A 22,677-nucleotide genomic window follows, 5' to 3' on the forward strand; every position below is an offset into this window, starting at 1 on the left:
TGCCACTGCACTCTAGCCTGGGTGACAAAGTGAGACTCCATCTCAAAAAAATAAAAAATAAAAATAAATTTAATTTAATTAAAAAAAATTAAAATAACAAAATTTAAGCCTCCCAAAATTGTCTGCAAATAGAAATGGGGTTTAAACAATACAATCCATGGAAATATAATACAAGTCATAAATGTAATTTTAAATTTTCTAGTAGCCACGGTGAAGAGAAACAAGTGAAGCTAATTTAATAATATATTTTATCCAAAACCCCCAAAACATTATCATTTCAATATAGAAGCAATATTTCTAAAGTACTGAAATGTTTTATTCATTTTTAGACTTTCTGTGTACAGTGCTTATTTTTCACTTACAGTATGTTTCAGTTTGGACTATCTACATTTCAAAGTGCTCAAAAGCCACATGTGGCAAGTGGCCACCATGCTGGTGAGCACAGATGCCATGCATTCCATGTTTGAGGACACAACCCAAAGGAAAGAGGGGAAAGCCAGCCTGGTAGTAAATCTAGAGATTTTTAGTGGCCTGTTATGATGCTTTCTTTTTTTTTTTTTTTGAGACGGAGTCTCGCTCTGTCGCCCAGGCTGTGGTGCACTGGCCAGATCTCAGCTCACTGCAAGCTCCGCCTCCCGGGTTTATGCCATTCTCCTGGCTCAGCCTCCCGAGTAGCTGGGACTACAGGCACCCGCCACCTCGCCCGGCTAGTTTTTTGTATTTTTTAGTAGAGACGGGGTTTCACCATATTAGCCAGGATGGTCTCGATCTTCTGACCTCATGATCCGCCCGTCTCGGCCTCCCAAAGTGCTGGGATTACAGGCTTAAGCCACCGTGCCCGGCCGATGCTTTCTTATTCCTTCTTGCTAACTTAGACTCTTGGCTCCAAATCAAAATGAAGAAAGTATATTTTATGATTTGTCATTCCTAAAGGGAAACAAAGTTTAGTCCCAGACTTCTGGGCTGGGAAGAAAAAAAAGTTGTGCTCCCCTACTTGCCCCTGTACCTGCTGCTGTAGGTACAATCAGGTTTCAATGAAGGGCAAGGTCTGCTCTATACAAGCCAGTATCAAAGGGATGTATTTTAGGGGAGGGGAAAGAGGCTTTGGTGCAGCATGTGACGGGGGGGGGGGGGTAAGGGTAGACGAATAGGGCTTAGGGATAATTTATACACCTGAGTTTCAAAAAGACTCCCGTTTTCCCCGTCAGCCCCACCGCTAGCCTCTCTGGTCGCCCATCAAGTGACAGCTGCACTGAGAACAGTGGAAGAAGGTATAAATGCTAGGGTCGAGGTGGGGGTGGAGCCAGCATTGGCTATCACCAAAGAAAAGATCTAACTATGGCATGTGCCTGCCACCAAGGAGGTTTTCATATCTTAACTTGGAAAACACAGAGAACTTTCACTGAACATGTTCATCAAAATTCTGCCAAAGCTTTTGGGATGTCAGGGTTCCTCAGACATTTAAAGGCACATGCTTCTACTTCTCAAGAGACATGAAAGCACTAAATTAACAGCACCTAAACTGCTGGTTCTACTAAAATCTTTAATCCTAGAGATAAATAGCATAACGTGTTGTAGTCCAATATTAAGTGTGCATATGAGACAAAACAGGGACCAACCCCCCTACACTTAGGGATCTGCCACCCCACCCCCACCCCCAAACATGGAAATAAAGGAAAGCCTTGAGTTCCTTTAAGGGAAATTCCAGGCACCTAGCTAGCTCTGAGAAGTAAATGAGCAACTTGATAAGCAAGAAGGTAACAGTAGCTTAAAAGACAGCCAAGGAAGTTAGAGTCACAAGATGTTTGGTTCTCTACACAAAGTAAAAATAACATTTTAACATACGTCCCTGCGTTGTTTTTTAGAAACTCAGACCCCCACCAAATGGGTCCACTGGCATGTAGACCTCAGATAAGGGGAGATTAAGGACTGAACTCTGACTGCATTCATTGTTCTAAAGTTCTTCCTGAGAGGCCTAGAAGAAGTCATGTCCATGAGCCAGACCTAACACATCTTCCTACAGACCCCAAGTTTTTTAAACAAAGCTGCTCTACCTTAACCAAATCAGAAAATCTTTGAATCAATCTGCTTATGACCTGTAAGGCCCCGCTTCAAAATATCCTACCTTTTTAGTCCAAACCAATATATAACCTCCATGTATTGATTTACAATTTTGCCTGTAACTTCTGCTTTCCTAAAATTTACTCCTGCCTTTAAAAACCCTTGCTTGCAAGCCATCAGAGAGGTCAGGTCTTAAGCGAGAGCTGCCTGATTCTACTTGCTTGGCGACCTGCAAATAAATGCTCTCCTTTCTCCTGATATTACAAACCATGGTGTGAATGTTTCACCTGACTGCATCAGGCAAGCAGACCCCAGTTCACTTCGGTGACACATATCTGAGAGAGAAAAATCAGAAAATACACATGCAAATATTAGCTTACTGAAATCGGAAAGAAGTGAAATGTTAAAATGAGTTAATTACCATAACTGGCAAAAACATTGTCCTCATCTCCTTCTACGTAAAAGCCACCAAAAGAACAATATAAACTTCTGAATCATGGCAAAAACGTGTTCCAGTCTGTCTTCTGTGTCCTTTGTTCAGCGTCTGACCTGTGTGGAATTTGTTACGTGGGTGATGAGATCTATGCTCATTCTTCTATAAACTGCTATCCAGCAGGCAGAGGAAACATGGGTTATGTCGCACACAGTGGAAAAATGACCAGCACCATCTGGAAATGAGCTAGTGCTAAACAGAGGCCATCACCTACTTTCAAACATATGCGTTCCTTTAAAGGTTTATGTAAAAATTGCCTTGGAAAAAGTACAATTACTTCAGTGGAGGCTCTATGCCGAGAACTAAAAAATATTATAAATTCTCTAATTGTGGTATAATTGTTTATAGTTTGCTTTTTATCCCAACATCAGTTTGCAATGTATATGTGTTTTTAAAGATTAAACATTAAGTATGAGAAATTAAAAAAAAAAATTTTTTTTGAGGCAGGGTGTTGTTCGGTCACCCAAGCTAGCGTGCAACAGCACGATCACAACACATTGCAGCCTCAAGCTCCCTGGCTCAAGCAGTTCTCCCACCTCAGCCTCCCAGGTGGCTGGAAATACAGGCATGCACCACCATGCCCAGCTAATTTTTTAATTTTTTTCTGGAGAGAGGGTCTCACTGTGTTGCCCGGGCTGGTCTTGAACTCCTGGGCTCAAGTGATTTTCCTGCCTCAGTCTCCCAAAGTGCTGGGATTACAGGCATGAGCCACTGTGCCTGGCCAAAATCATTTCTTAAGAGCAGGTTTTTGTTTTGTTTGTTTGTTTGTTTGTTTGAGATGGAGTCTCACTCTTCCCCCAGGCTGGAGTGCAGTGGCGCGATCTCGGCTCACTGCAAGCTCCGCCTCCCAGGTTCACACCATTCTCCTGCCTCAGCTTCCCGAGTAGCTGGGACTACTGGCGCACGCCGCCACGCCCGGCTAACTTTTTGTATTTTCAGTAGAGACGGGGTTTCACCACGTTATCCAGGATGGTCTCAATCTCCTGACCTCGTGATCTGCCTGCCTCAGCCTCCCAAAGTGCTGGGATTACAGGAGTGAGTCACCGTGCCCAGCCCAAGAGCAGGTTTTTTAACTTTAAATCCTAGTTTTCTAGCTAGAAGTGACACTTTAAAGACAAAAGAAATCAGTGTCAATTGTGATGTTGTAAATGATTGAGTAGGAAATTGTAAAGATGACTGTAATTTTATCATAATGCTTTTCTTAAAAACTTTGTCAAGAGAAAACACTACTTATTTCTAAACAATGAAGTCTACAGCAAGCTGAACCTCCACCAACAGCCCTAGACACTGGCAAAAGCTTCCTGTGTTTGGATCACAGGAAGGTATTTTTGATGCTGAAACATCCCCAGCTTCTAAGTATCTCTATGTTATATCTACTACTATACCTCACTCATCAGAGATATTAACTGTAACAATTCCATTATTTTATATATGCTCTTGTCCTTTTGGGTTTCTTTTTTCTTTTAATTTTAGGTTTGGGGGTACATGTGAAGTCTTGTTAAATAGATAAACACGAGTCACGGGGGATTGTTGTACATATTATCACATCACTCAGGTATTAAGCTCAGTACACAATACTTATCTTTTCTGCTCCTCTCCCTCCTCCTACCCTTCCCACCTTAAGTGGACCCCAGTGTCTGTTGCTTCTTTCTTTGTGTTCATAAGTTCTTATCATTTAGCTCCCACTTATAAATAAATGAGAACATGCAGTATTTGGTTTTCCGCTCCTGTGCTAGTTTGCTAAGGATAATAGCCTCCAGCTCTATCTATGTTCCCACAGAAGGCATGATCTCATTCTTTTTTATAGCTACAGAATATTCCAAGGTGTAAACATACCACCTTTTCTTTATCCAGTGTGTCACTGTTGGGCATTTAGGTTGATTCCATTGATTCCATATATTTGCTATTGTGAACAGTGCTGCAATGAACATTCGCATGCATATGTCTTTATGGCAGAATGCTTTACAGTCCTCTGGGTATATACCCAGTAATGGGAATGCTGGGTCGAATGGTAGTTCTGCTTTTAGCTCTTGAGGAATCGCTACACTGCTTTCCACAGTGGTTGAACTCATTTACACTCCCACCAACAGTGTATAAGGGTTCCCTTTTTTCTGCAACCTCGCCAGCATCTGTTATTTTTTGACTTTTTAATAATGGCCATTCTGACTGGTGTGAAATAGTATCTCATTGTGGTTTTTATTTTTTACTGTAACCCACAGAAAGAAATATATTTAATAGAGTCCCCAATACACACTGAAACAAAAGTCTCCTAAAATAATACTTACTTTTACTTTTTATGATGTACTCTGATTTTTAAAGTTCTAGTCTATTCTCTTCAAGACTTACTAAATTGATTTCGAGATCCATTAATGTGTTGTAACTTGTACTTTGAAAAACATTGGTTTAGGAACATTATTGTAAGAAAGAACAACAGGCTGTAGAAAGCTGAATGCATAAAAGACGAGGACTGACTGTACTTTTAAAAGACACAAAAAGCGCGGTGGTGCATACCTGTGATCCCAGCACTTTGGGAGGCCGAGGCGGGGTGGATCACCTGAGATCAGGAGTTCAAGACTAGCCTGACTAACACGGTGAAACCCCGTCTCTACTAAATACAAAAAATTAGCCAGGCGTGATGGCAGAGGTTGCAGTGAGCCAAGATTGCACCATTGCACTCCAGTCTGGGCAACAAGAGTGAAACTCCGTCTCAAAAAAAAAAAAAAAGTCCAGTTGTGGTGGCTCACGCCTGTAATCCCAACACTTTGGGAGGTCAAGGCAGGCGGATCACGAGGTCAGGAGATAGAGACCATCCTGGCTAACATGGTGAAACTCCATCTCCACTAAAAATACAAAAAATTAGGGCATGATGACAGGCGCCTGTAGTCCCAGCTACTTGAGAGGCTGAGGCAGGAGAATGGCGTGAACCCAGGAAGGGGAGCTTGCAGTGAGCTGAGATTACGCCACTGCACTCCAGCCTGGGCAACAGAGTGAGACTCCGTCTCAAAAAAAAAAAAAAAAAAATAGTAATCATGGCAGCAAAGCTTAAAAATGCTATGATGTTGGATATGTTATCAGAAGCAGACACCAAGACAGGACTAGACATGAGATTTATTGGAGAAAACGATGGTGACAGAAAATGAGAGAACTGGAGAAGGCAAGGAGCGCCGTCACACCTCAATGCATGTCTGACCCTGTGAGAGAGGAAAGGCGGGAGGGTCTGGGTAGGAAGGAACTCAGACAGTGGAAAAGCTCTAGGAAAGTTTTGACCAGGCCAAAGAGGAGTCCTCGAGCTGAAGCTGTCAGTCAGAGGAGTCCCGCAACTGTGAGGAACAGGCCTGCTGCACTCAGACACTGGCAGGAGGCAGTCTATGGGAATGGTGCAATGGGCTGAATGTTTGTGTTCTCCCAAAATTCATATGTTGAAATCCTAACTCCCAGTGTGATGGTATCAGGATGTGAGGCCTTTGGAAGTAATTAGGTCATGAACATAGAGCCCTTATATATGAATTAGTGTTCTAGAAAAGAGACCCCAGAAAGCTCTGTCATCTTCTTTCTGCCATGTTGAGGATACAATGAGAAGCTGGCAGTCTGCAACCTAGAAGAGAGCCCTCACCAGAGCCTGACCATGCTGGTATACTGATCTTAGACCTGCAGCCAATAGAACTGTGAGAAATATATTTCTGTTGTTTATAAGCCACCCTGTCTATGGTTCTTGGCTATAGCAACCCAAACAGGCTAAAACATGTGGCCTCAGTGCAGACCTGGTGGTGGATTCAGGTGCAACAGCTGGGGCCACTGCTCAGTTACACTCCCTGAGTGCCACATTTTCATGGTCCCATGCTGGAAAGCAGAACCAAATTTGTCAACTCCATAAAAGAACTGCAGCAGCAAAATCTTGAAAGCTGCAGAACGGAAGTAGTAGAATAAAGAATGGGTGTTGTCAGGGATACATATTAAGAGTGTATTCCCAAGTCATGAAAAATCACACACACATGGTGAATCGAATCACACAGATGGTGGGCCTTGGAAGTGGATCGAGGACATCTACTACTATAGAAACAGGGGTGTGAAAGAAGAGAAATGGCCAACAATGCCAAGAAACAACCAAAAAACAAAGAAAGTGAGCCTGAACTGAAAGTATATCGATGCAAACATCAATAAATATCAAGTTCCAGCTGAGAGAAACTTCATATGTATATCTTTTTTTAACTTTATAAACTAATATAGCTCCTTATGAATAGCCAAGAAGAAATTAGAGAATATATGCCTGTGCCCCTCAGACCCTGGGTAACTTGGAAAAAAATCTACCCAACTAAAGAATGAATTAGGACTGAGTGCCATGGCTCATGCCTGTAATCCCAGCACTTTGGGAGGCTGAGGTGGGTGGATCACCTGAGGTCAGGAGTTTGAGACCAGCCTGACCAATATGATGAAACCCCATCTCTACTAAAAATACAAAAATTAGCCAGGCTTGGTGGTGTGTGCCTGTAATCCCAGCTACTCAGGAGGCTGTCAGGAGAATTGCTTGAACCCAGGAAGCAGAGGTTGCAGCGAGCAGAGATCGTGCCACTGTACTTCAGCCTGGGCGACGGAGCAAGACTCCATCTCAAAAAAAAAGACTGAATTAGCCAAATACAGTCTCTGTCCTGCCTTTTCTTTTCGTAGGTAGGCAGAAAAGATTGGAACATCCAGAAAAAGTGAAAAAAGAAAAAAAAATTGCAACCACATCTCATATTTGCAAAGTTCATTATATGGGAGGGTAGAAATTGATGCTCAAATGAAAGACATTAAAACACGGATTAAGCAAAACTTTTAGTAAGAGTTGGGTAATAAGAAAAAATAAACTGGAAAAACAGGGTAAGAACAGCAAAATATAAACACAGAATTTCATGAAGTATTTTCAATTACCAAGACTAACCCAAAAAAGGGACCTCAAGTTATGTTTTTCCATTTATCTTTTGTCATAGCAACATGTGTTCTTGGATAAGAATCTTAAAATTTACACATGATCTATCACATTTAAATGTGCATACTATTTGACTCAGGAATTCTAGTTTAAGGAATTTATCTTTAGGGCAAACTAGCAACTTATCTCAAATAGGCAAAATGGCCAGATAGAACATTTCCAAAGATAAGAGGAATGACTCTTGTTATCAGACGTTAAGTCACACCCTTTCCTGCCTGGCTCCCGCCTATGCTCCTCAGTCAAGTGTTCCTGAGGGACACCCCTCACTCTCCTGCTACGGGTGCCCATTATCTGTCTATGCCACTATTGTACTGATCAGCAATCTCTGCTTTCCTTACTTGATGACTCCTCCATTAGACTGTACACACTCCTTGAAGACTGTATGTTCTTTGCACCCTAGCACCTGGCACCATAACTACCACATAACAGGCACTCAACATGAGTTGAATAAATTAAAGAAAAATATCAACCATATAGTCCTGTACTTATAACAGAAAAACTGATCAATAAAACTCAATAGGAATTCCCCAAATTGGGTTAAAATGTTAGAAAAATTCAACACCTAATAAATAAGAAATGTTACAGAGTGTGGAGACTAAAATCACTAAGTATTGGAAAGTTGGATATTAGTAAAGACAAAATATCTTAAGATTCATAACTCTTCTTATATGTTGTAACAAATATCAAATAGATCAAAGATCAGCATTTTTTTAAAACCTTATTGTTTAAAACTAGGAAAGAAAGGTAAATAGTTTAACCTAGGAATGGCAAGAACTTGCGTGACTCTCGAGTAGCATCAGAAACAAGGTAGACGTATTCAAATAAATAAAAATGTGAAACATTTTCCTAATATGTAAAAACATAAATACCAAAAAGAAAGCAACAAACTAGAAATACAAATGACCAATCCTTGCTATGGGATACATATTTTAAAATTATACAAATTTTCGGCTGAGCACAGTGGCTCATGCCTGTAATCCCTGTACTTTCGGAGGCCAAGGCAGGCAGATCACTTGAGCCCAGAAGTTTGAAACCAGCCTTGGCAACATGGAGAAACCCTATCTCTACTAAAAACAGAAAAATTAGCTGGGCATGGTGGTGCACATCTGTAGCCCCAGCTACTCAGGAGGCTGAGGTGAGAGGATCACCTGAGCCCGGAATGCAGAGGTTGCAGTGAGCTGAGATCACACCTTGTCACTACACTCTAGCCTGGGCCACAGAGCAAGACCTGTCTCAAAAAAAAAAAAAAAAAAAAAAATTATACAAATTCCCAGTTTCCATTTAATAGATGGTTAAAACTAAATGAACAGGCAGGCAGCAAATTATTTTACACAAAAAGACCACAGCCTCCACCATCATAAAAGATACTCAGTCAAGGCCAGGCTCAGTGGCTCACGCCTGCAATCCCAGCACTTTGGGAGGCCGAGGTGGGAGGATCACCTGAGGTCAGGAGATCGAGATCAGCCTGACCAACATGGTGAAACCCTATCTCTACTAAAAATACAAAAATTAGCCGGGCATGGTAGCAGCACCTGTAATCCCAGCTACTCAGGAGGCTGAGGCAGGAGAATTACTACCCAGGAGGCAGAGGTTGCAGTGAGCCAAGATCGTGCCATTACACTACAGACTAGGGGGACAAGAGTTAGACTTCGTCAAAAATTAAAAAAAGATACTCAGTCAAATAAAACATCTTTAAGCTTTTTATACACCTTTAAACTATCAAAAATATTAAAGTAATAAAATCCAACGCAACCAGATATACGTACTGCTGATGGTAATACAAAATGTCTTAACCTTCTTAGAGAACAATCTAGCAGTATGTATCAAGAGCTACAAAACTGTTTGTGGCCTTCTAGGTAAATATACTGTGGAAAATAAGCCACAAGGAAATAGTCCAAATGAACAAAGCAGTTTGTATAAAGCTATTCAATGCAGAAATATTATAACACACAAAAACTAAAATTATGCAAATGTACACAAAAAGAATGGTTAAGCAAATATGTATGTTACATAACAGAATCCTATTCAAAGTGGTAAGTGAAATCATATAATCAGAATAATAAGAGAAATTACCCCAGAAATACAGAATACAAAAATGTATATACCAACAACTGTGTAAGTATGCTCATTAACAAAGCTGGTCTTTGAAAATGTGGAGAATGTAGAAACAGACATCATATACTAGGTTCTTTTCCTATGGAGGGGAAAATTATTTTCCTATAGGGGAAAAAAGCTGTTCTGGCTGACATGGTGTAGATCTGGGGCCTGTTGTGAAACTCAAGAGAAGGAGATTCTGAGTTAAGGGTTGATGCTTTCAACCTTGTGATCCCAAACCTGTGATGAGACTCCTCTTTAAGTTTTAATTACAGTGGTGTAAAAATAGTCATCCTAAGGTAAAACGATCTTCCCACAAAGAACCATCTTAGAATCCACACCTCAGCAGCTCCTACTCACAATTGCTGCTGTAAAATAAGCAGTGAAAGGGTAGGGAGACACCTAATCCCTCTGCACTACCAGCCCCACAAGGCCTCCTGCCCAAGGGAGCCAAGTCTGGCAGCAAGAGCCCTTCATGGTTGAGAGCAAGAGATCACTGAGAGATCATGTCATTCAATCTCAAGCAGCGGAAAGTTTAAAAAATATCAGTTGAGATTCTGAGATTTCTTCCACATGCACTTCGCTCTCTCAAAGGAGACATTACAAGGGTTTGGGACAGATTCTTACCTGAGCCCAATTACTCTGGACAACAGAAAAAGGAACATTTTCTCAAGTTAACCAAAGCCAAATGGAAGCATCTTAAGGGTGTGGGTCTATGATGGAGTGATGATCTAATGAAGTGTAAATGTGTGCTTACTTTCCACAGCACATGTGATGCTTATCCGGCATTGCCAAGCCCAGCACAAGGATACAGTACTTCTGCGCTAAGTACCTCTGTGCTGCTTCTAATTCACTTAAAACCAATTCCATTTCTTTTTTCTCTACAAGGCCTCTGATGGGGGGGACAAAAAAAAGAGAATTTGGGTTAATTTTCATAAATGCCTATATTAACTAGCAAAAAGTCAGAATTATAAACTTTTTTTTTCTTTTAAGACAGGGTCTTGCTCTGCTACCTAGGCTGGAGTGCAGTGGTGCAATCATAATTCACTGCAGCCTCAACCTCCAGGGCTCAAGCAATCCTCCTGCCTCAGCCTGCTAAGTAGCTGGGACTATAGGCACACGTCACCATGCCTATCTAATCTTTTTTTATTTTGTGTAGAGGCAGGGTCTCACTATGTTTTCCAGGTTGATCTTGAACTCCTGGACTCAAGTGATCCTCCCCTTGGCCTCCCAAAGTGTTGGGATGGCAGCGTGAGCCAGTGTGCCCAGCCATAAACTATTTTGAAAGAAATACAACAGACTTCACTTACCAATGAGTTTATTTTATTTATTTATTTATTTATTTTTATTATTATTATACTTTAAGTTCTAGGGTACATGTGCATAATGTGCAGGTTTGTTACATATGTATACTTGTGCCATGTTGGTGTGCTGCACCCATCAACTCGTCAGCACCCATCAACTCGTCATTTACATCAGGTGTAACTCCCAATGCAATCCCTCCACCCTCCCCCCCAAGTTTATTTTATTTAAGCAGTGATATAGGAAAATCCTTAAAGTCCCTTCATATTTAATCAATGGAATCAGCATCTCAAGTTTATGGTGTATTTTTACTTTTTTTTTTTTTTTTTTTTGAGACAGAGTCTCGCTGTGTCACCCAAGCTGGAGTGCAGTGCCATGCTCTTGGCTCACTGCAACCTCCACCTCCCGGTTCAGAGAATTATCCTGCCTCAGCCTCCCGAGTAACTGGGATTACAGGTGCCTGCCACCATGCCTGGCTAATTTTTGTATTTTTAGTAGAGACGGGGTTTCGTCATGTTGGCCAGGCTGGTCTCAAACTCCTGATCTCAAGTGATCCACCCACCTTGGCCTCCCAAAGTGCTGGGATTACAGACATGAACCACCACGCCGGCCTATTTTTGCTTTTTTATTAGATTATACTTCATGTTATGTACCCTCAATTTTATATGCAGGTAGTCCTAATTTATACAGAACAGCTCAACTAACAAATTATCTATACTGGTTGCTGAGGCAGTTAGCAGCCTACTTTCCTGCTATTTTCCTAAAACAACCGTGGAGGCTATGTACCTCAGCTTCCCTTGTGTTCTCTATGTCACTACTGAGCTTGGGGACTCAGCATGTGAACAAGGACCAACTCTCAGTTCTGAGTGTAGTTGTGTTTACTAAGGAGGCATCTGTGGACTACTACTCTGGGAGCTGTGGCATCAATTACAATAACACTGCTTCCCTGTGAAACCAGCCGCAGTTCCAATTGAATTGCAAATGAACTTTCTCAAAGACAAACTGTTCTTAGGTTACAGCATGTCTGAAGCCAAAATTTAAGTTTCTGCTGTACAATACAGTAGGAAACAATATTGCTGATGATACATTCCAACGTTATTGAAAAGTGAGTTGTACTCTTATTGAAAAGTGAGGTGTCACTAGACACCAAATGATATTTACTCTAAACAGAGACAAATGACTGCCCCTTCTGATATAACCATTAGACTGACTCCATGAAGATATGCCATGAGGGGAAGGGGGTGTATTTAAGGATAATATAAACATTTCAAAGCAGAAAATGTTATCACATGTGATGAAAAGGCTTATGAGTCATTGGAATAAAATGGATTTCTGGAATAAAGTGAGCTCCAATGTTAAGTGCCCAAATGCCATATAACCCAAACACACCCCTCCAGACGCACCCCGGTGGCCACACCCCTGTGCCTGTTTCCTTCAGCAGCCCCACCCTCACTGGTCACCCTGCTCTGCCAGAGCTGCCGGTAGCTAATATTCTTCTTTTGCTGTAGAAAACAACTAAATCAAACTACAACCACCAAGGAATGCCTTGAAGCTTTTAGGCCAATGCTTCTCAAGTTTTGTTTGTTTTTTTTTTTTTTGAGACAGAGTCTCGCTCTGTCGCCCAGGCTGGAGTGCAGTGGCGCAATCTCGACTCACTGCAAGCTCCGCCTCCCGGGTTTACGCCATTCTCCTGCCTCAGCCTCCCGAGTAGCTGGGACTACACGCGCCCGCCACCTCGCCCGGCTAGTTTTTTGTATTTTTTTAGTAGAGACGGGGTTTCACTGTGTTTGCCAGGATGGTCTCGATCTCCTGACCTCGTGATCCGCCCGTCTCGGCCTCCCAAAGTGCTGGGATTACAGGCTTGAGCCACCGCGCCCGGCCGCTTCTCAAGTTTTAATAAACCTATGAATTATGAAAGAATCACTGGGGATACTTGCTAAAAGTACAAATTCCCAGTGCAATCCTCTCTCCAAGATTCTGGCTCAGGAGTCTGGGTCTAGCCCAGGAAATTTAAAACAATCTTCCCAAATGATTCCAAGGCAAGTGGTCCCTAGACCACATATGCACATATACATAAAGGACTGATGTGTTGAAATGGAAAAAAAGGAAAAAGCTATGAAAAAAAGATACTCAAGAGAAGCTAACCTATATACAAAACTCCAGGCAGAGGTGGCCTGCTTGCACCACATTTCTGTGTCTGGAAACCATTCCCCTATACTGTTTTCATCTAATTTTGTAAAACTGCCTTAAATACAAACCCAGTTAGTGGTTCATTTTTAAAGCACATTCTTTAAAAATGCAAACAATAATGCTGACAAAATTTTGCTGAAATGGATGTGCTTATGCATTGCTTGTAAAAGAAAATTGGCATAATCCTTTGGGAAAAAAACTGAAAATAATTTCAAGAGCCATAGAAATTATTATAAATTTTGATCCAATATCATCTCTCCTGGAAATTTATTCTTTTAAAAAAATCATCCAAAATTAGGAGGAAATTTTTATGCATGAGGACATTCAATGCAATCATTATTTATATATCAGAAAAACTAGAAATTGCCAAAATATATAAAATAGAAGGTGATATGGTTTGACAATGTCCCCACCCAAATCTCATCTTAAATTGTAGCTCCCATAATTCCCATGTGTCATGGGAGGGACCCAGTGGGAGGTAACTGAACATGGTGGCAGGTCTTTCCCGTGCTGTTCTCATGATAGTGAATAAGTCTCATGACATCAAATGGTTTCATAAGGGGCGTTCCCCTGCGCACGCTCTCTTGCCCGCCACTATGTAAGACGTGCTGTTGCTCCTCATTTGCCTTCCATCATTATTGTGAGGCCTCCCCAGCCATGTGGAACTGTGAATCCATTAAACCTCTTTCCTTTATAAATTACCTAGTTGGGTATGTATTTATAAATTACCCAGTTGGGTATGTCTTTATAAATTACCCAGTTGGGTATGTCTTTCCTTTATAAATTACCCAGTTGGGTATGTATTTATTAGTAATTACCCAGTTGGGTAATTTCCTTTATAAATTACCCAGTTGGGTATGTCACCATGAGAAGAGACTAATACAGAAGGATAAAGGGAGCAGCAATACAGTCAGATATTGTTTAAGGACTTGATGCTTATTAACCTAACTTATGAGTGAGTCTCCCACGAGATGTAGTCCAGGCATCAAAATCTTTACCCTTAACCACTACAATATACTGCCTCTTAGTAGGTAAGTCAATGCACACACATTGGCTTGATGGAAAACTATGCTACCATTAAAAATTATAATTATGAAGATTATAATAACTTGAAAGTACATATGATATTATGTTTAAAAGTACATACAGGCTGGGCACAGTGGCTCAGGCCTATAATCCCAGCACTTTGGGAGGCTGACGTGGGTGGATGACCTGAGGTCAGGAGTTCAAGGCCAGCCTGGCCAACATGGTGAAACCCTATCCCTACCAAAAATATAAAAAATTAGCCAGCCATGGTGGCACATGCCTGTAGTGTCAGCTACTCAGGAGGCTGAGGCAGGAGAACCACTTGAACCCAGGAGGTGGAGGTTGCAGTGAGCCGAGATTGTGCCACTGCCCTCCAGCTAGGTTGATTGAGCAATACTCTGCCTCAAACAAACAGACGGTACACACATAATTGTTCAGAAGCTAAAAATTCTAATTATGGACAGATAAACTCTGGAAAACAGTGCAGTTGACTGGTGGGAAGTGCTGGGCATGTTGTACAGTGGTTCAGGCACAAGCCTTAGAGTTAAACAGACCTGGGTTCTAACATCAGTTCCACCTAGGAACTATAATGTAATCTCCTAGGTATAGTACGTAATCCCCAACAAACTATTTAACCTCTGTGAGCCTTAATTTCTTCACCTGTAAAACAGGGATAAGACTTCTTCTGGAAGTAGGGCTTTTATCACCTGACATCATCTAAGTATACCTTTGCCATCCATCTTCACCCTTTTCTGCTTTCCTCTCATGGCTGTAGGCTTTCTTCCCAAGTGCCATGCACTGGGTTAATAAACACCATCTCATCTACTTCTGTATAATAACTCTGTGAATTAAATGCTATTACTATCTCTATGCTCTATCTTGGTATTTGAAATCAATTTTTTTCTTCTGTGCAGATACCTCAATGCAATCAACATTTAATTCTATTATAGTAAGTAAACCAACCACAGGAAGTCTGAAAATAAAGAGTTGTAATTTTTATTTTTAGAATCACACCATAAAATCCATACTTTTTTTTTTTTTTAAGGCAGAGTCTCGCTCTGTCCACCAGGCTGGAGTGCAATGGTGCCATCTCGGCTCACTGTAACCTCTGCCTCCCAGGTTCAAGCGATTCTCTTGCCTCAGCCTCCTGAGGAGCTGGGATTACAGGCGTGTGCCACCATGTCCAGCTAATTTTTGCATTTTTAGTAGAGATGGGGTTTCACCATGTTGGTCAGGCTGGTCTCGAACTCCTGACCTTGTGATCCACCCACCTCAGCCTCCCAAAGTGTTGGGATTACAGGCATGAGCCACCGCGCCCAGCCAAAATTCATACTTTTTAAGGCTTTGATTGGTTTGTTTTTGTCAATCTGAGTAACTGATTCCTTCTACGGAACAGTCTACCTTATACCACTGTGTTCTAGTATGTTTGTTTGCATCTTTAACTAGAAAACCTGTCTTATTATCTATTCTTATCAATTAAGAAAGTAGGCCAGGCATGGTGGCTCACACCTGTAATCCTAGCACTTTGGGAAGCTAGGGTAGGCAGATCACCTGATGTCACGAGTTCGAGACCAGACTGGCCAACATGGTGAAACCCCATGTCTATTAAAAATACAAAAATTAGCTGGGCGTGGTGGTGGGCACCTGTAATCCCAGCTACTCAGGAGGCTGAGTTGGGAAAATCGCTTGAACTTGGGAGGTGGAGGTTGCAGTGAGCCGAGATTGCACCACTGCACCCCACCCTGGGTGGCAGAGCGAGACTCCATCTCAAAAAAAAAAAGAAAAAAATTAAACAAATCTTTTTGCTAGATTAGCAATAAGCCTCAGAAGAGGAAATACCATAAAAAATATAATAAGCCAAAGTGCCAAAAATGTCTAATAAGTTTCTATTTGGAAATAGTAAGAATCTTCAAACCTTCTAAGTCCACAGCTGGCTTTAAACCCTTTTGCTTGCTACCATAGAAACACTTCATGCTCTGGCTGCCCTGTTGTGAAATACAGTCCCAAAATAACACTGATGTTGTATATTATGATGGTTTTACAGGAACAAGAGTTTTTAAATTATTTATTTGGTTCTTTACAAAACTGCCATCCAGATACATTTATTCCGTCCATAAGATGTTTTTCCAACTGCTTGATTGTATACAGGGTTTTGTGTTTTGAAAACATCCTGCAGCAACAAGTTAATTACTCTACCCAGCATTCCTAACAGCTAAATCATTGGGTTGGTTCCACACTTACTGGGGAGGGCAGCCTGGCACGTGGAAAGTTCCATGGTTTGCAAAAGGTCACCAAGGCTGAGAGGCATTGTTCTGCTCTGTACTCTGAGTTCCCAGATTCTTGCCCTGGTGTACACCTCTGTGCCACTTCTGCCTAAAGCTAAAGCATTTAAATTCTTTATAAGTAGCCTAAGAAACCTTGGATTTTTTCCTGTGATGTGGAATGCCACTTTGGCCAAATCTATGAATTTTTTTAATTCTTAGATGTTTTTTAATTGGATGCTTACAAGCCCTTTAGCAAGAACTTTGTAAGCATAAAAAGCACACAAACAACAACTATATCTGCACCATTCAAGATGGCTGCCACTAGCCACATGTGGCTACCGAGAATGTGTCTAGTATGAATTGAGATATATTATAGGTATAAACTAGATACCAGACTTACTACAAAAAAGTAACATATCTCATTAATAACTTCCTAATATCAACTTCTGTTGCAATGATAATATTTTTTGCATCATTGGGTTAAACAAAAGACACTATTAAAATTAATTTCACGTGTATCTTTTTACATTTTTAAGATATGTTTACCAGAAATTTTAAATTACATACATGGCTTTCATTATCTCATTATTGTGCAATGCTAGTCTGTATCAGTTGGAATATTTTGCTACTGGAATACACATATAAATTATCCAGTGAGCTTTAAAAACTGACACACTCTTCCCATGTAAAATGTCTCAGTAAGTCTCAAAGATTTAAAAATTTCCATCATCTCTTTATCCTAGACAAAAGTTACTTTTAATACTGGCAGTGAAAAAAACTCTAAAGCACACGATAAAATCTTACTTACACCATATAGCTTTTGGGTTTCTTTTCCAGTGAGTTTTTTTCCAAGTAACGAGCTAAGTAGTACAATAATGCCATGAGGAAATTATCAAGATTCTTATTCCTATGGGGATATTTGAAACAACAAAAAGAGTCAATGCTAACCTACTTCAAACATAAGATTTCTCATAAAAAAAAAATTGAGCACACAACACAAGAATAAATAGAAAACCATGTTATCATGCCTATCAAAGAACTAATTTACCACTTAAAATTCTATCTACTATATATTTAAAGATTTAAGAAATCTGGTTCTTGTAAGTAAAACTTTTGGAGAGGTCAGACGCTAAATTCTTATAGTTGTGCTTACTAATTAATTTTCATTTTTAAAAAGTTATTATACAACATATTTCCATTGTTTAAAAAATATAGAGAAATGTATCAAGTAAAAAGTTCTCTCCCCCTACATCTGTCACCATCCTACTCCCTAGTGGCTACCACTATTAAGAGTTTGGTACCGGCCAGGCACAGTGGCTCATGCCTGTAATCCCAGCACTCTGGGAGGCCAAGGTGGGTGGATCACTTGAGGTCAGAAGTTCGAGACCAGTCTGGCGAAACCCCATCTCTACTAAAAATTACAAGAATTAGCTGGGCGTGGTGGTGCATCCCTGTAATCCCAGCTAGTTGGGAGGCTGAGGCAGGAGAATCGCTTGAACCCAGGAGGTGGAGGTTGCAGTGAGCTGAGATTGTGCCACTGCACTCCAACCTGGACAAAAGAGCGAGACTCCATCTCAAAAAAAAAAAAAAGAGTTTGGTATGAATCATTTCTAAACTTTCTAAAACATAGACAATCACATATAACATCCTCCTCATCCTCCTCCACCAACATATACACATGTATAAGATTACGTGCCTTAAAAATGTTTTTTGGTGGCCAGGCGTGGTGGCTCATGCCTGTAATCCCAGCACTTTGGGAGGCCAAGGTGGGTGGATCACGAGGTCAGGAGATTGAGATCATCCCGGCTAACACAGTGAAACCTCGTCTCTACTAAAAATACAAAAAAAAATTAGCTGGGCGTGGTGGTGGGAGCCTGTAGTCCCAGCTACTCGGGAGGCTGAGGCAGGAGAATGGTGTAAACCCGGGAGGCAGAGCTTGCAGTGAGCCGAGATCATACCACTGCACTCCAGCCTGGGCAACAGAGCCAGACTCTGTCTCAAAAAAAAAAAAAGTTTTTTGGTAATAAGTGGGGTAATACTATATATACAATTCTTTGCAACTTGCTTTTGTCACTTTTCTGTGTAGCATAGACCTCTTTCTATGATATTATATGTAGATTTTCTTCATTCTTTTAAAGAGCTGAATAGAATATTCTATACTTTATATTTAACTGTCTTCTATTGTGGGTATTTAGTTTTTTAAAAAAAATATTATAGACAGAAGTGAAATTGCTACCACAGAGTGTATGTGCCTCGCTCTCTGAAAAGGCTGCACTGATTGACAAATTGACATTTGTTTTTAACTAGAAGTCACTGTTTTCTTTCTAAATATTTTTTCAAGACTTTTGCTGCCTTCTTTGTGGCCCCAAATGGAAATTATTTCTCCAGCATTGTTTTCTTGAACTATACCTAAAGAGCAGGATGAGGGTGAGCATTACAGATTTTCTTTTCAAGATATTAATAACTCTCTGTCTCAGGTTGGGTTTCCCCAGCAACAGACACTGGGCCAAAGACTTGAAAGTGAACAGTTTAGTTGGAAGTGATCTCAGGAAACATCAGTAGGAAAGTGGGGAAACGAGGCAGGAAAGGAAGCCAACAAAGAGCGTGTTAACAAGTAAGTGGAGTCCAGTCCTGTGGGGACTCTGGGAGACAGTGTAGAAAATATCTCAAGAATGTACCTACCAACTCATCCTCCAGCAGGGCATTGAATAAGGGCTGCTTCTAGGGCACTGATTCCCTAGCTCTGAGCTTGCCCTGCAGTCAGGCTGAGTGTGTGCCTGTGGTGGAATGAAGCCTTCAGGCCCAGTCTCAGGCAGTTGCCACAAGCAGCCTGCATGTGTATGCTGAGGGAATGGGGAGGGGTGCAAATGGCATCGGGCACCCAACTCTCACTGAGCGTTCGTGGTGCAGGGGCCACGTGAGGCACAGCCACACACAGCCATACAAAGGGGACACAATTACACAATTACTTCCCAATTTTGTAGCTGAGGAGACTGAGGCTTAGAAAGGTCAAGAAACGGTCACGCCTGTAATCCCAGCACTTTGGGAGGCCGAGGCGGGTGGATCACGAAGTCAGGAGATCAAGACCATCCTGGCTAACACGGTGAAACCCGTCTCTACTAAAAGATACAAAAAACTTACAGGGCATGGTGGTGGGCGCCTGTAGTTCCAGCTACTCGGGAGGCTGAAGCAGGAGAACGGCGTGAACCCGAGGGGGCGGAGCACCACTGCACTCCAGCCTGGGCAACAGAGCAAGACTCTGTCTCATAAATAAATAAATAAATGTCAAGAAACTTACCCAGAGTCACACACCTAGCACATCCTGGGGCTGCCAAACATAACTAGTAGAGAAAAGTGATCTTCAGTAAATGGGTAGATCTTTTTTTTTTTTTTGAGAGGGAGTCTCACTCTGTCGCCCAGGCTGGAGTGCAATGGCACAATCTTGGCTCACTGCAACCTCTGTCTCCCAGGTTCAAGCAATTCTTCTGCCTCAGCCTCCCGACTAGCTGGGATTACAGGCGTCTGTCACCATGCCTGGCTAATGTTTGTATTTTTTTTTTTTTCTGAGATGGAGTCTTGCTCTGTCACCCAGGCTGGAGTGCATTGGCACAATCTCAGCTCACTGCAACCTCCGCCTCCCAGGTTCAAGTGATTCTCCTGCCTTCAGCCTCCAAGTAGCTGGGATTACAGGCGCCCACCGCCACGCCCGGCTGATTTTTGTATTTTTAGTAGGGATGGGGTTTCACCACGTTGGCTAGTCTGGTCTCGAACTCCTGACCTTGTGATCGCCTGCCTCGGCCTCCCAAAGTGTTGGAATTACAGGCGTGAGCCACCGCACCCGGTCAGCAAATGGGTATATCCTTTAACTATTATACAAAAATAGCACAGTCCATGTGAGACTCTGACAGCATGCTCTCCATACTACTTGCCCTGGGATTTTATTTGGGGTTCCTATGATCTCTGGCTTCCTCTCTCCAACTCTTTGGTCACAGTCTTTGTGACTAGGATGGCTTGCATAGAGCCAGTCTCACACACTTCCTCTAAAAATCAGATTTGTCATCACTTATCAGATGAAGTTACTGAAAAATAAAGGATAAAAGATCTAAAATGCCTCATAAGCAATAGATACCTCATAAATGTTGTAAAAGAACAGATCCGCTGCATCTCAGTATCTTGTAGCAAAAGCAAAGCAACAACTGAAAAGAGGAAATGGACAATTGAGAGAGGGACAAAGAGCTGCCTTAGAGAGTCACACAAGATATGTTTACATATGGATGTTATGTATAGATGGGTGGATGTTTATGTACAGATGGATGAACGGATGTTTGTGTATGCATGTACAGATGAATGTTTATGTATGGATAAAGAAACAGTTACTCACATTTAACATTATCCAGTGTAATGGTGCCCTGTTGACCTCGTTTCTCTAAAGCTTTAGCTGACTTATCATCTCTTGCAGCAAGTCTTTTATCTGTCAACCTGTTTTGGAATATAACAGTTGCCAGTAGTGGTTTAATATATTTTAGTTGTATTCAATCTATCCTGAGGTGCAGAAAGCATTTATTAAAAAGTAATAAGAGCCTGAGTGTCATACATGGGTTTTGTTTGATGTAAGATCATTTTGGAATGCTTTTTATTAAACATTTTATTTACTATGTTAAGGCAAAAGGGATGTTCACTGCCTGATATAAAATGTTTATACAAATACCATCCAAAATAGATCATTTATATCATCTGTTCTGGTGTACCTATCATTTTCAAACTTTAAAAAACTGTAAAAAGTTGAAGATGTGCTAACAGCCAGGTTAACAGAATACATTTATTGGGACTATTGTAATTCCCACCATAATTCTGAAATACTGCGTGTTCTTTCTTTGATGGGTATTCGCATTGCAAACTAGAATAATAGGAATGGTATTTTCGTAGTTTGTAAAGGCTGAAGCCATTCCACTGAGAGATGCTATCAGCAACTCTGGCATGACCGGGAAGTTAATCTACCTGTCTGAAGCTGGACCATCAATTTCTGCAAAGTGAACTGCTTTGCCTTTCTTTCCTTTTTCTTTGACTTCTACTGCAGGTGTAAAACTGCAATAAAAATGAGATAATTAGGCACTTCACCTTTGCCAGGGGAAAACAAGTCAAATCATATCATAGCTCATAATCTTTGGACTAGCATATATTATCAGCAGAGGCTGAAGAGAATCTGAGACACAGCAGTGTTCAATTCATGCATTTACATATGGAACACTTATCTAGAGAAAAATTAAAACTTCAGACTTTACATTCAGCCTCTAACCATCAGCAGTCTCCAGAATACCACCACACACAGAGTATCTGAAAAATCTTGTAGCAACTTCGTAAGAAAGAGAAAGCTCTTGGCAAGTTTGAAAAGATTATTTATTGAGGTACTTGTTATATGACAAGTGCTTTTAGGCACTATCTCATTTAACCCTCATGGAAACTCTAACACAAAATATGATCACCATCTTTACATACAAGAAAAATGGAAACTTAAAAAGAAATTAAGTGACTTGACTAAAATAACAGCAACTGGCAAAGTCACGACTGGTGCCTAGGTTTTTAGCCACAGAGCCGAGTGCTGAGCCACCAGGCAATCCTGCCTCCCAAACAGCAATCTCAGTATTCACTGCTGTGGACTCTTCTAAAGGCCTCAGCCATCTCCATCTCCAGGTGGGTTTCAGGACCTTTTACTTAACTCAGAGTTTCTCAGCGTGTTGTACGAGCACTACTAAGCCGTAATGAGTTTGACTAACACAGGAACCCAATTAAGTAACAAACAAATCCATACTGACGATCTATAACGTGTTAGAAATTGCTATGACATTGGAAATAAGATGGTTTCTGATCAGAGACATTGAACAGACTTTTGAGAGTCTTAGCAAATGCTAACAGAAAAACAGAGAAAAGTGTTTTGAAGACTAATAGGACGAGGTTCCTGCCTTATAGATAGTACAGTTTCTGGGAGAACTGTGGTGTCTGTCAAACCCATTGTGGGTTATAACAATGCCACATTGATAACACAATGCAGAAATTTACCCTCTGCCCAAAGTTATGTGTCCCTCTGTTAAGCTGAGATGCAGATGCAGTAATAGAAGCACTTCCCCTTAACTTTATTCATTCTCTAAAGATGAATATCAATCATGACAACTTTATTATTTCTTTGGTAAATCCCACAAATAAATTTTGTTAAAGAAATACCCCCCCCATGAGAGTAATAAAGTCAGCTTGGTACCTTCTTCTTCTTCCAGGAGTTTCTCCAA

At 41.1% G+C, this 22,677-nt stretch overlaps 1 protein-coding gene across 1 annotated transcript in view; it reads right to left on the minus strand.

The window, feature by feature from the left end:
- PPP1R36 (protein phosphatase 1, regulatory subunit 36) overlaps window positions 1-22,677 on the minus strand; it is a 55,860-nt gene that overhangs the window by 16,840 nt on the left and 16,343 nt on the right. The window contains exons 4-8 of the mRNA XM_011949770.1: window positions 21,395-21,481; window positions 20,778-20,875; window positions 20,526-20,592; window positions 17,205-17,303; window positions 10,372-10,506 (exon numbers count right to left, since the gene is read on the minus strand). Of these exons, the coding sequence (XP_011805160.1) occupies window positions 10,372-10,506; window positions 17,205-17,303; window positions 20,526-20,592; window positions 20,778-20,875; window positions 21,395-21,481 (486 nt within the window). The remainder of the gene's footprint in view (window positions 1-10,371; window positions 10,507-17,204; window positions 17,304-20,525; window positions 20,593-20,777; window positions 20,876-21,394; window positions 21,482-22,677) is intronic.

Source organism: Colobus angolensis, unplaced genomic scaffold (assembly GCF_000951035.1).
Source record: "Colobus angolensis palliatus isolate OR3802 unplaced genomic scaffold, Cang.pa_1.0 Scaffold3, whole genome shotgun sequence".
NCBI classification, from domain to species: Eukaryota; Metazoa; Chordata; class Mammalia; order Primates; family Cercopithecidae; genus Colobus; species Colobus angolensis.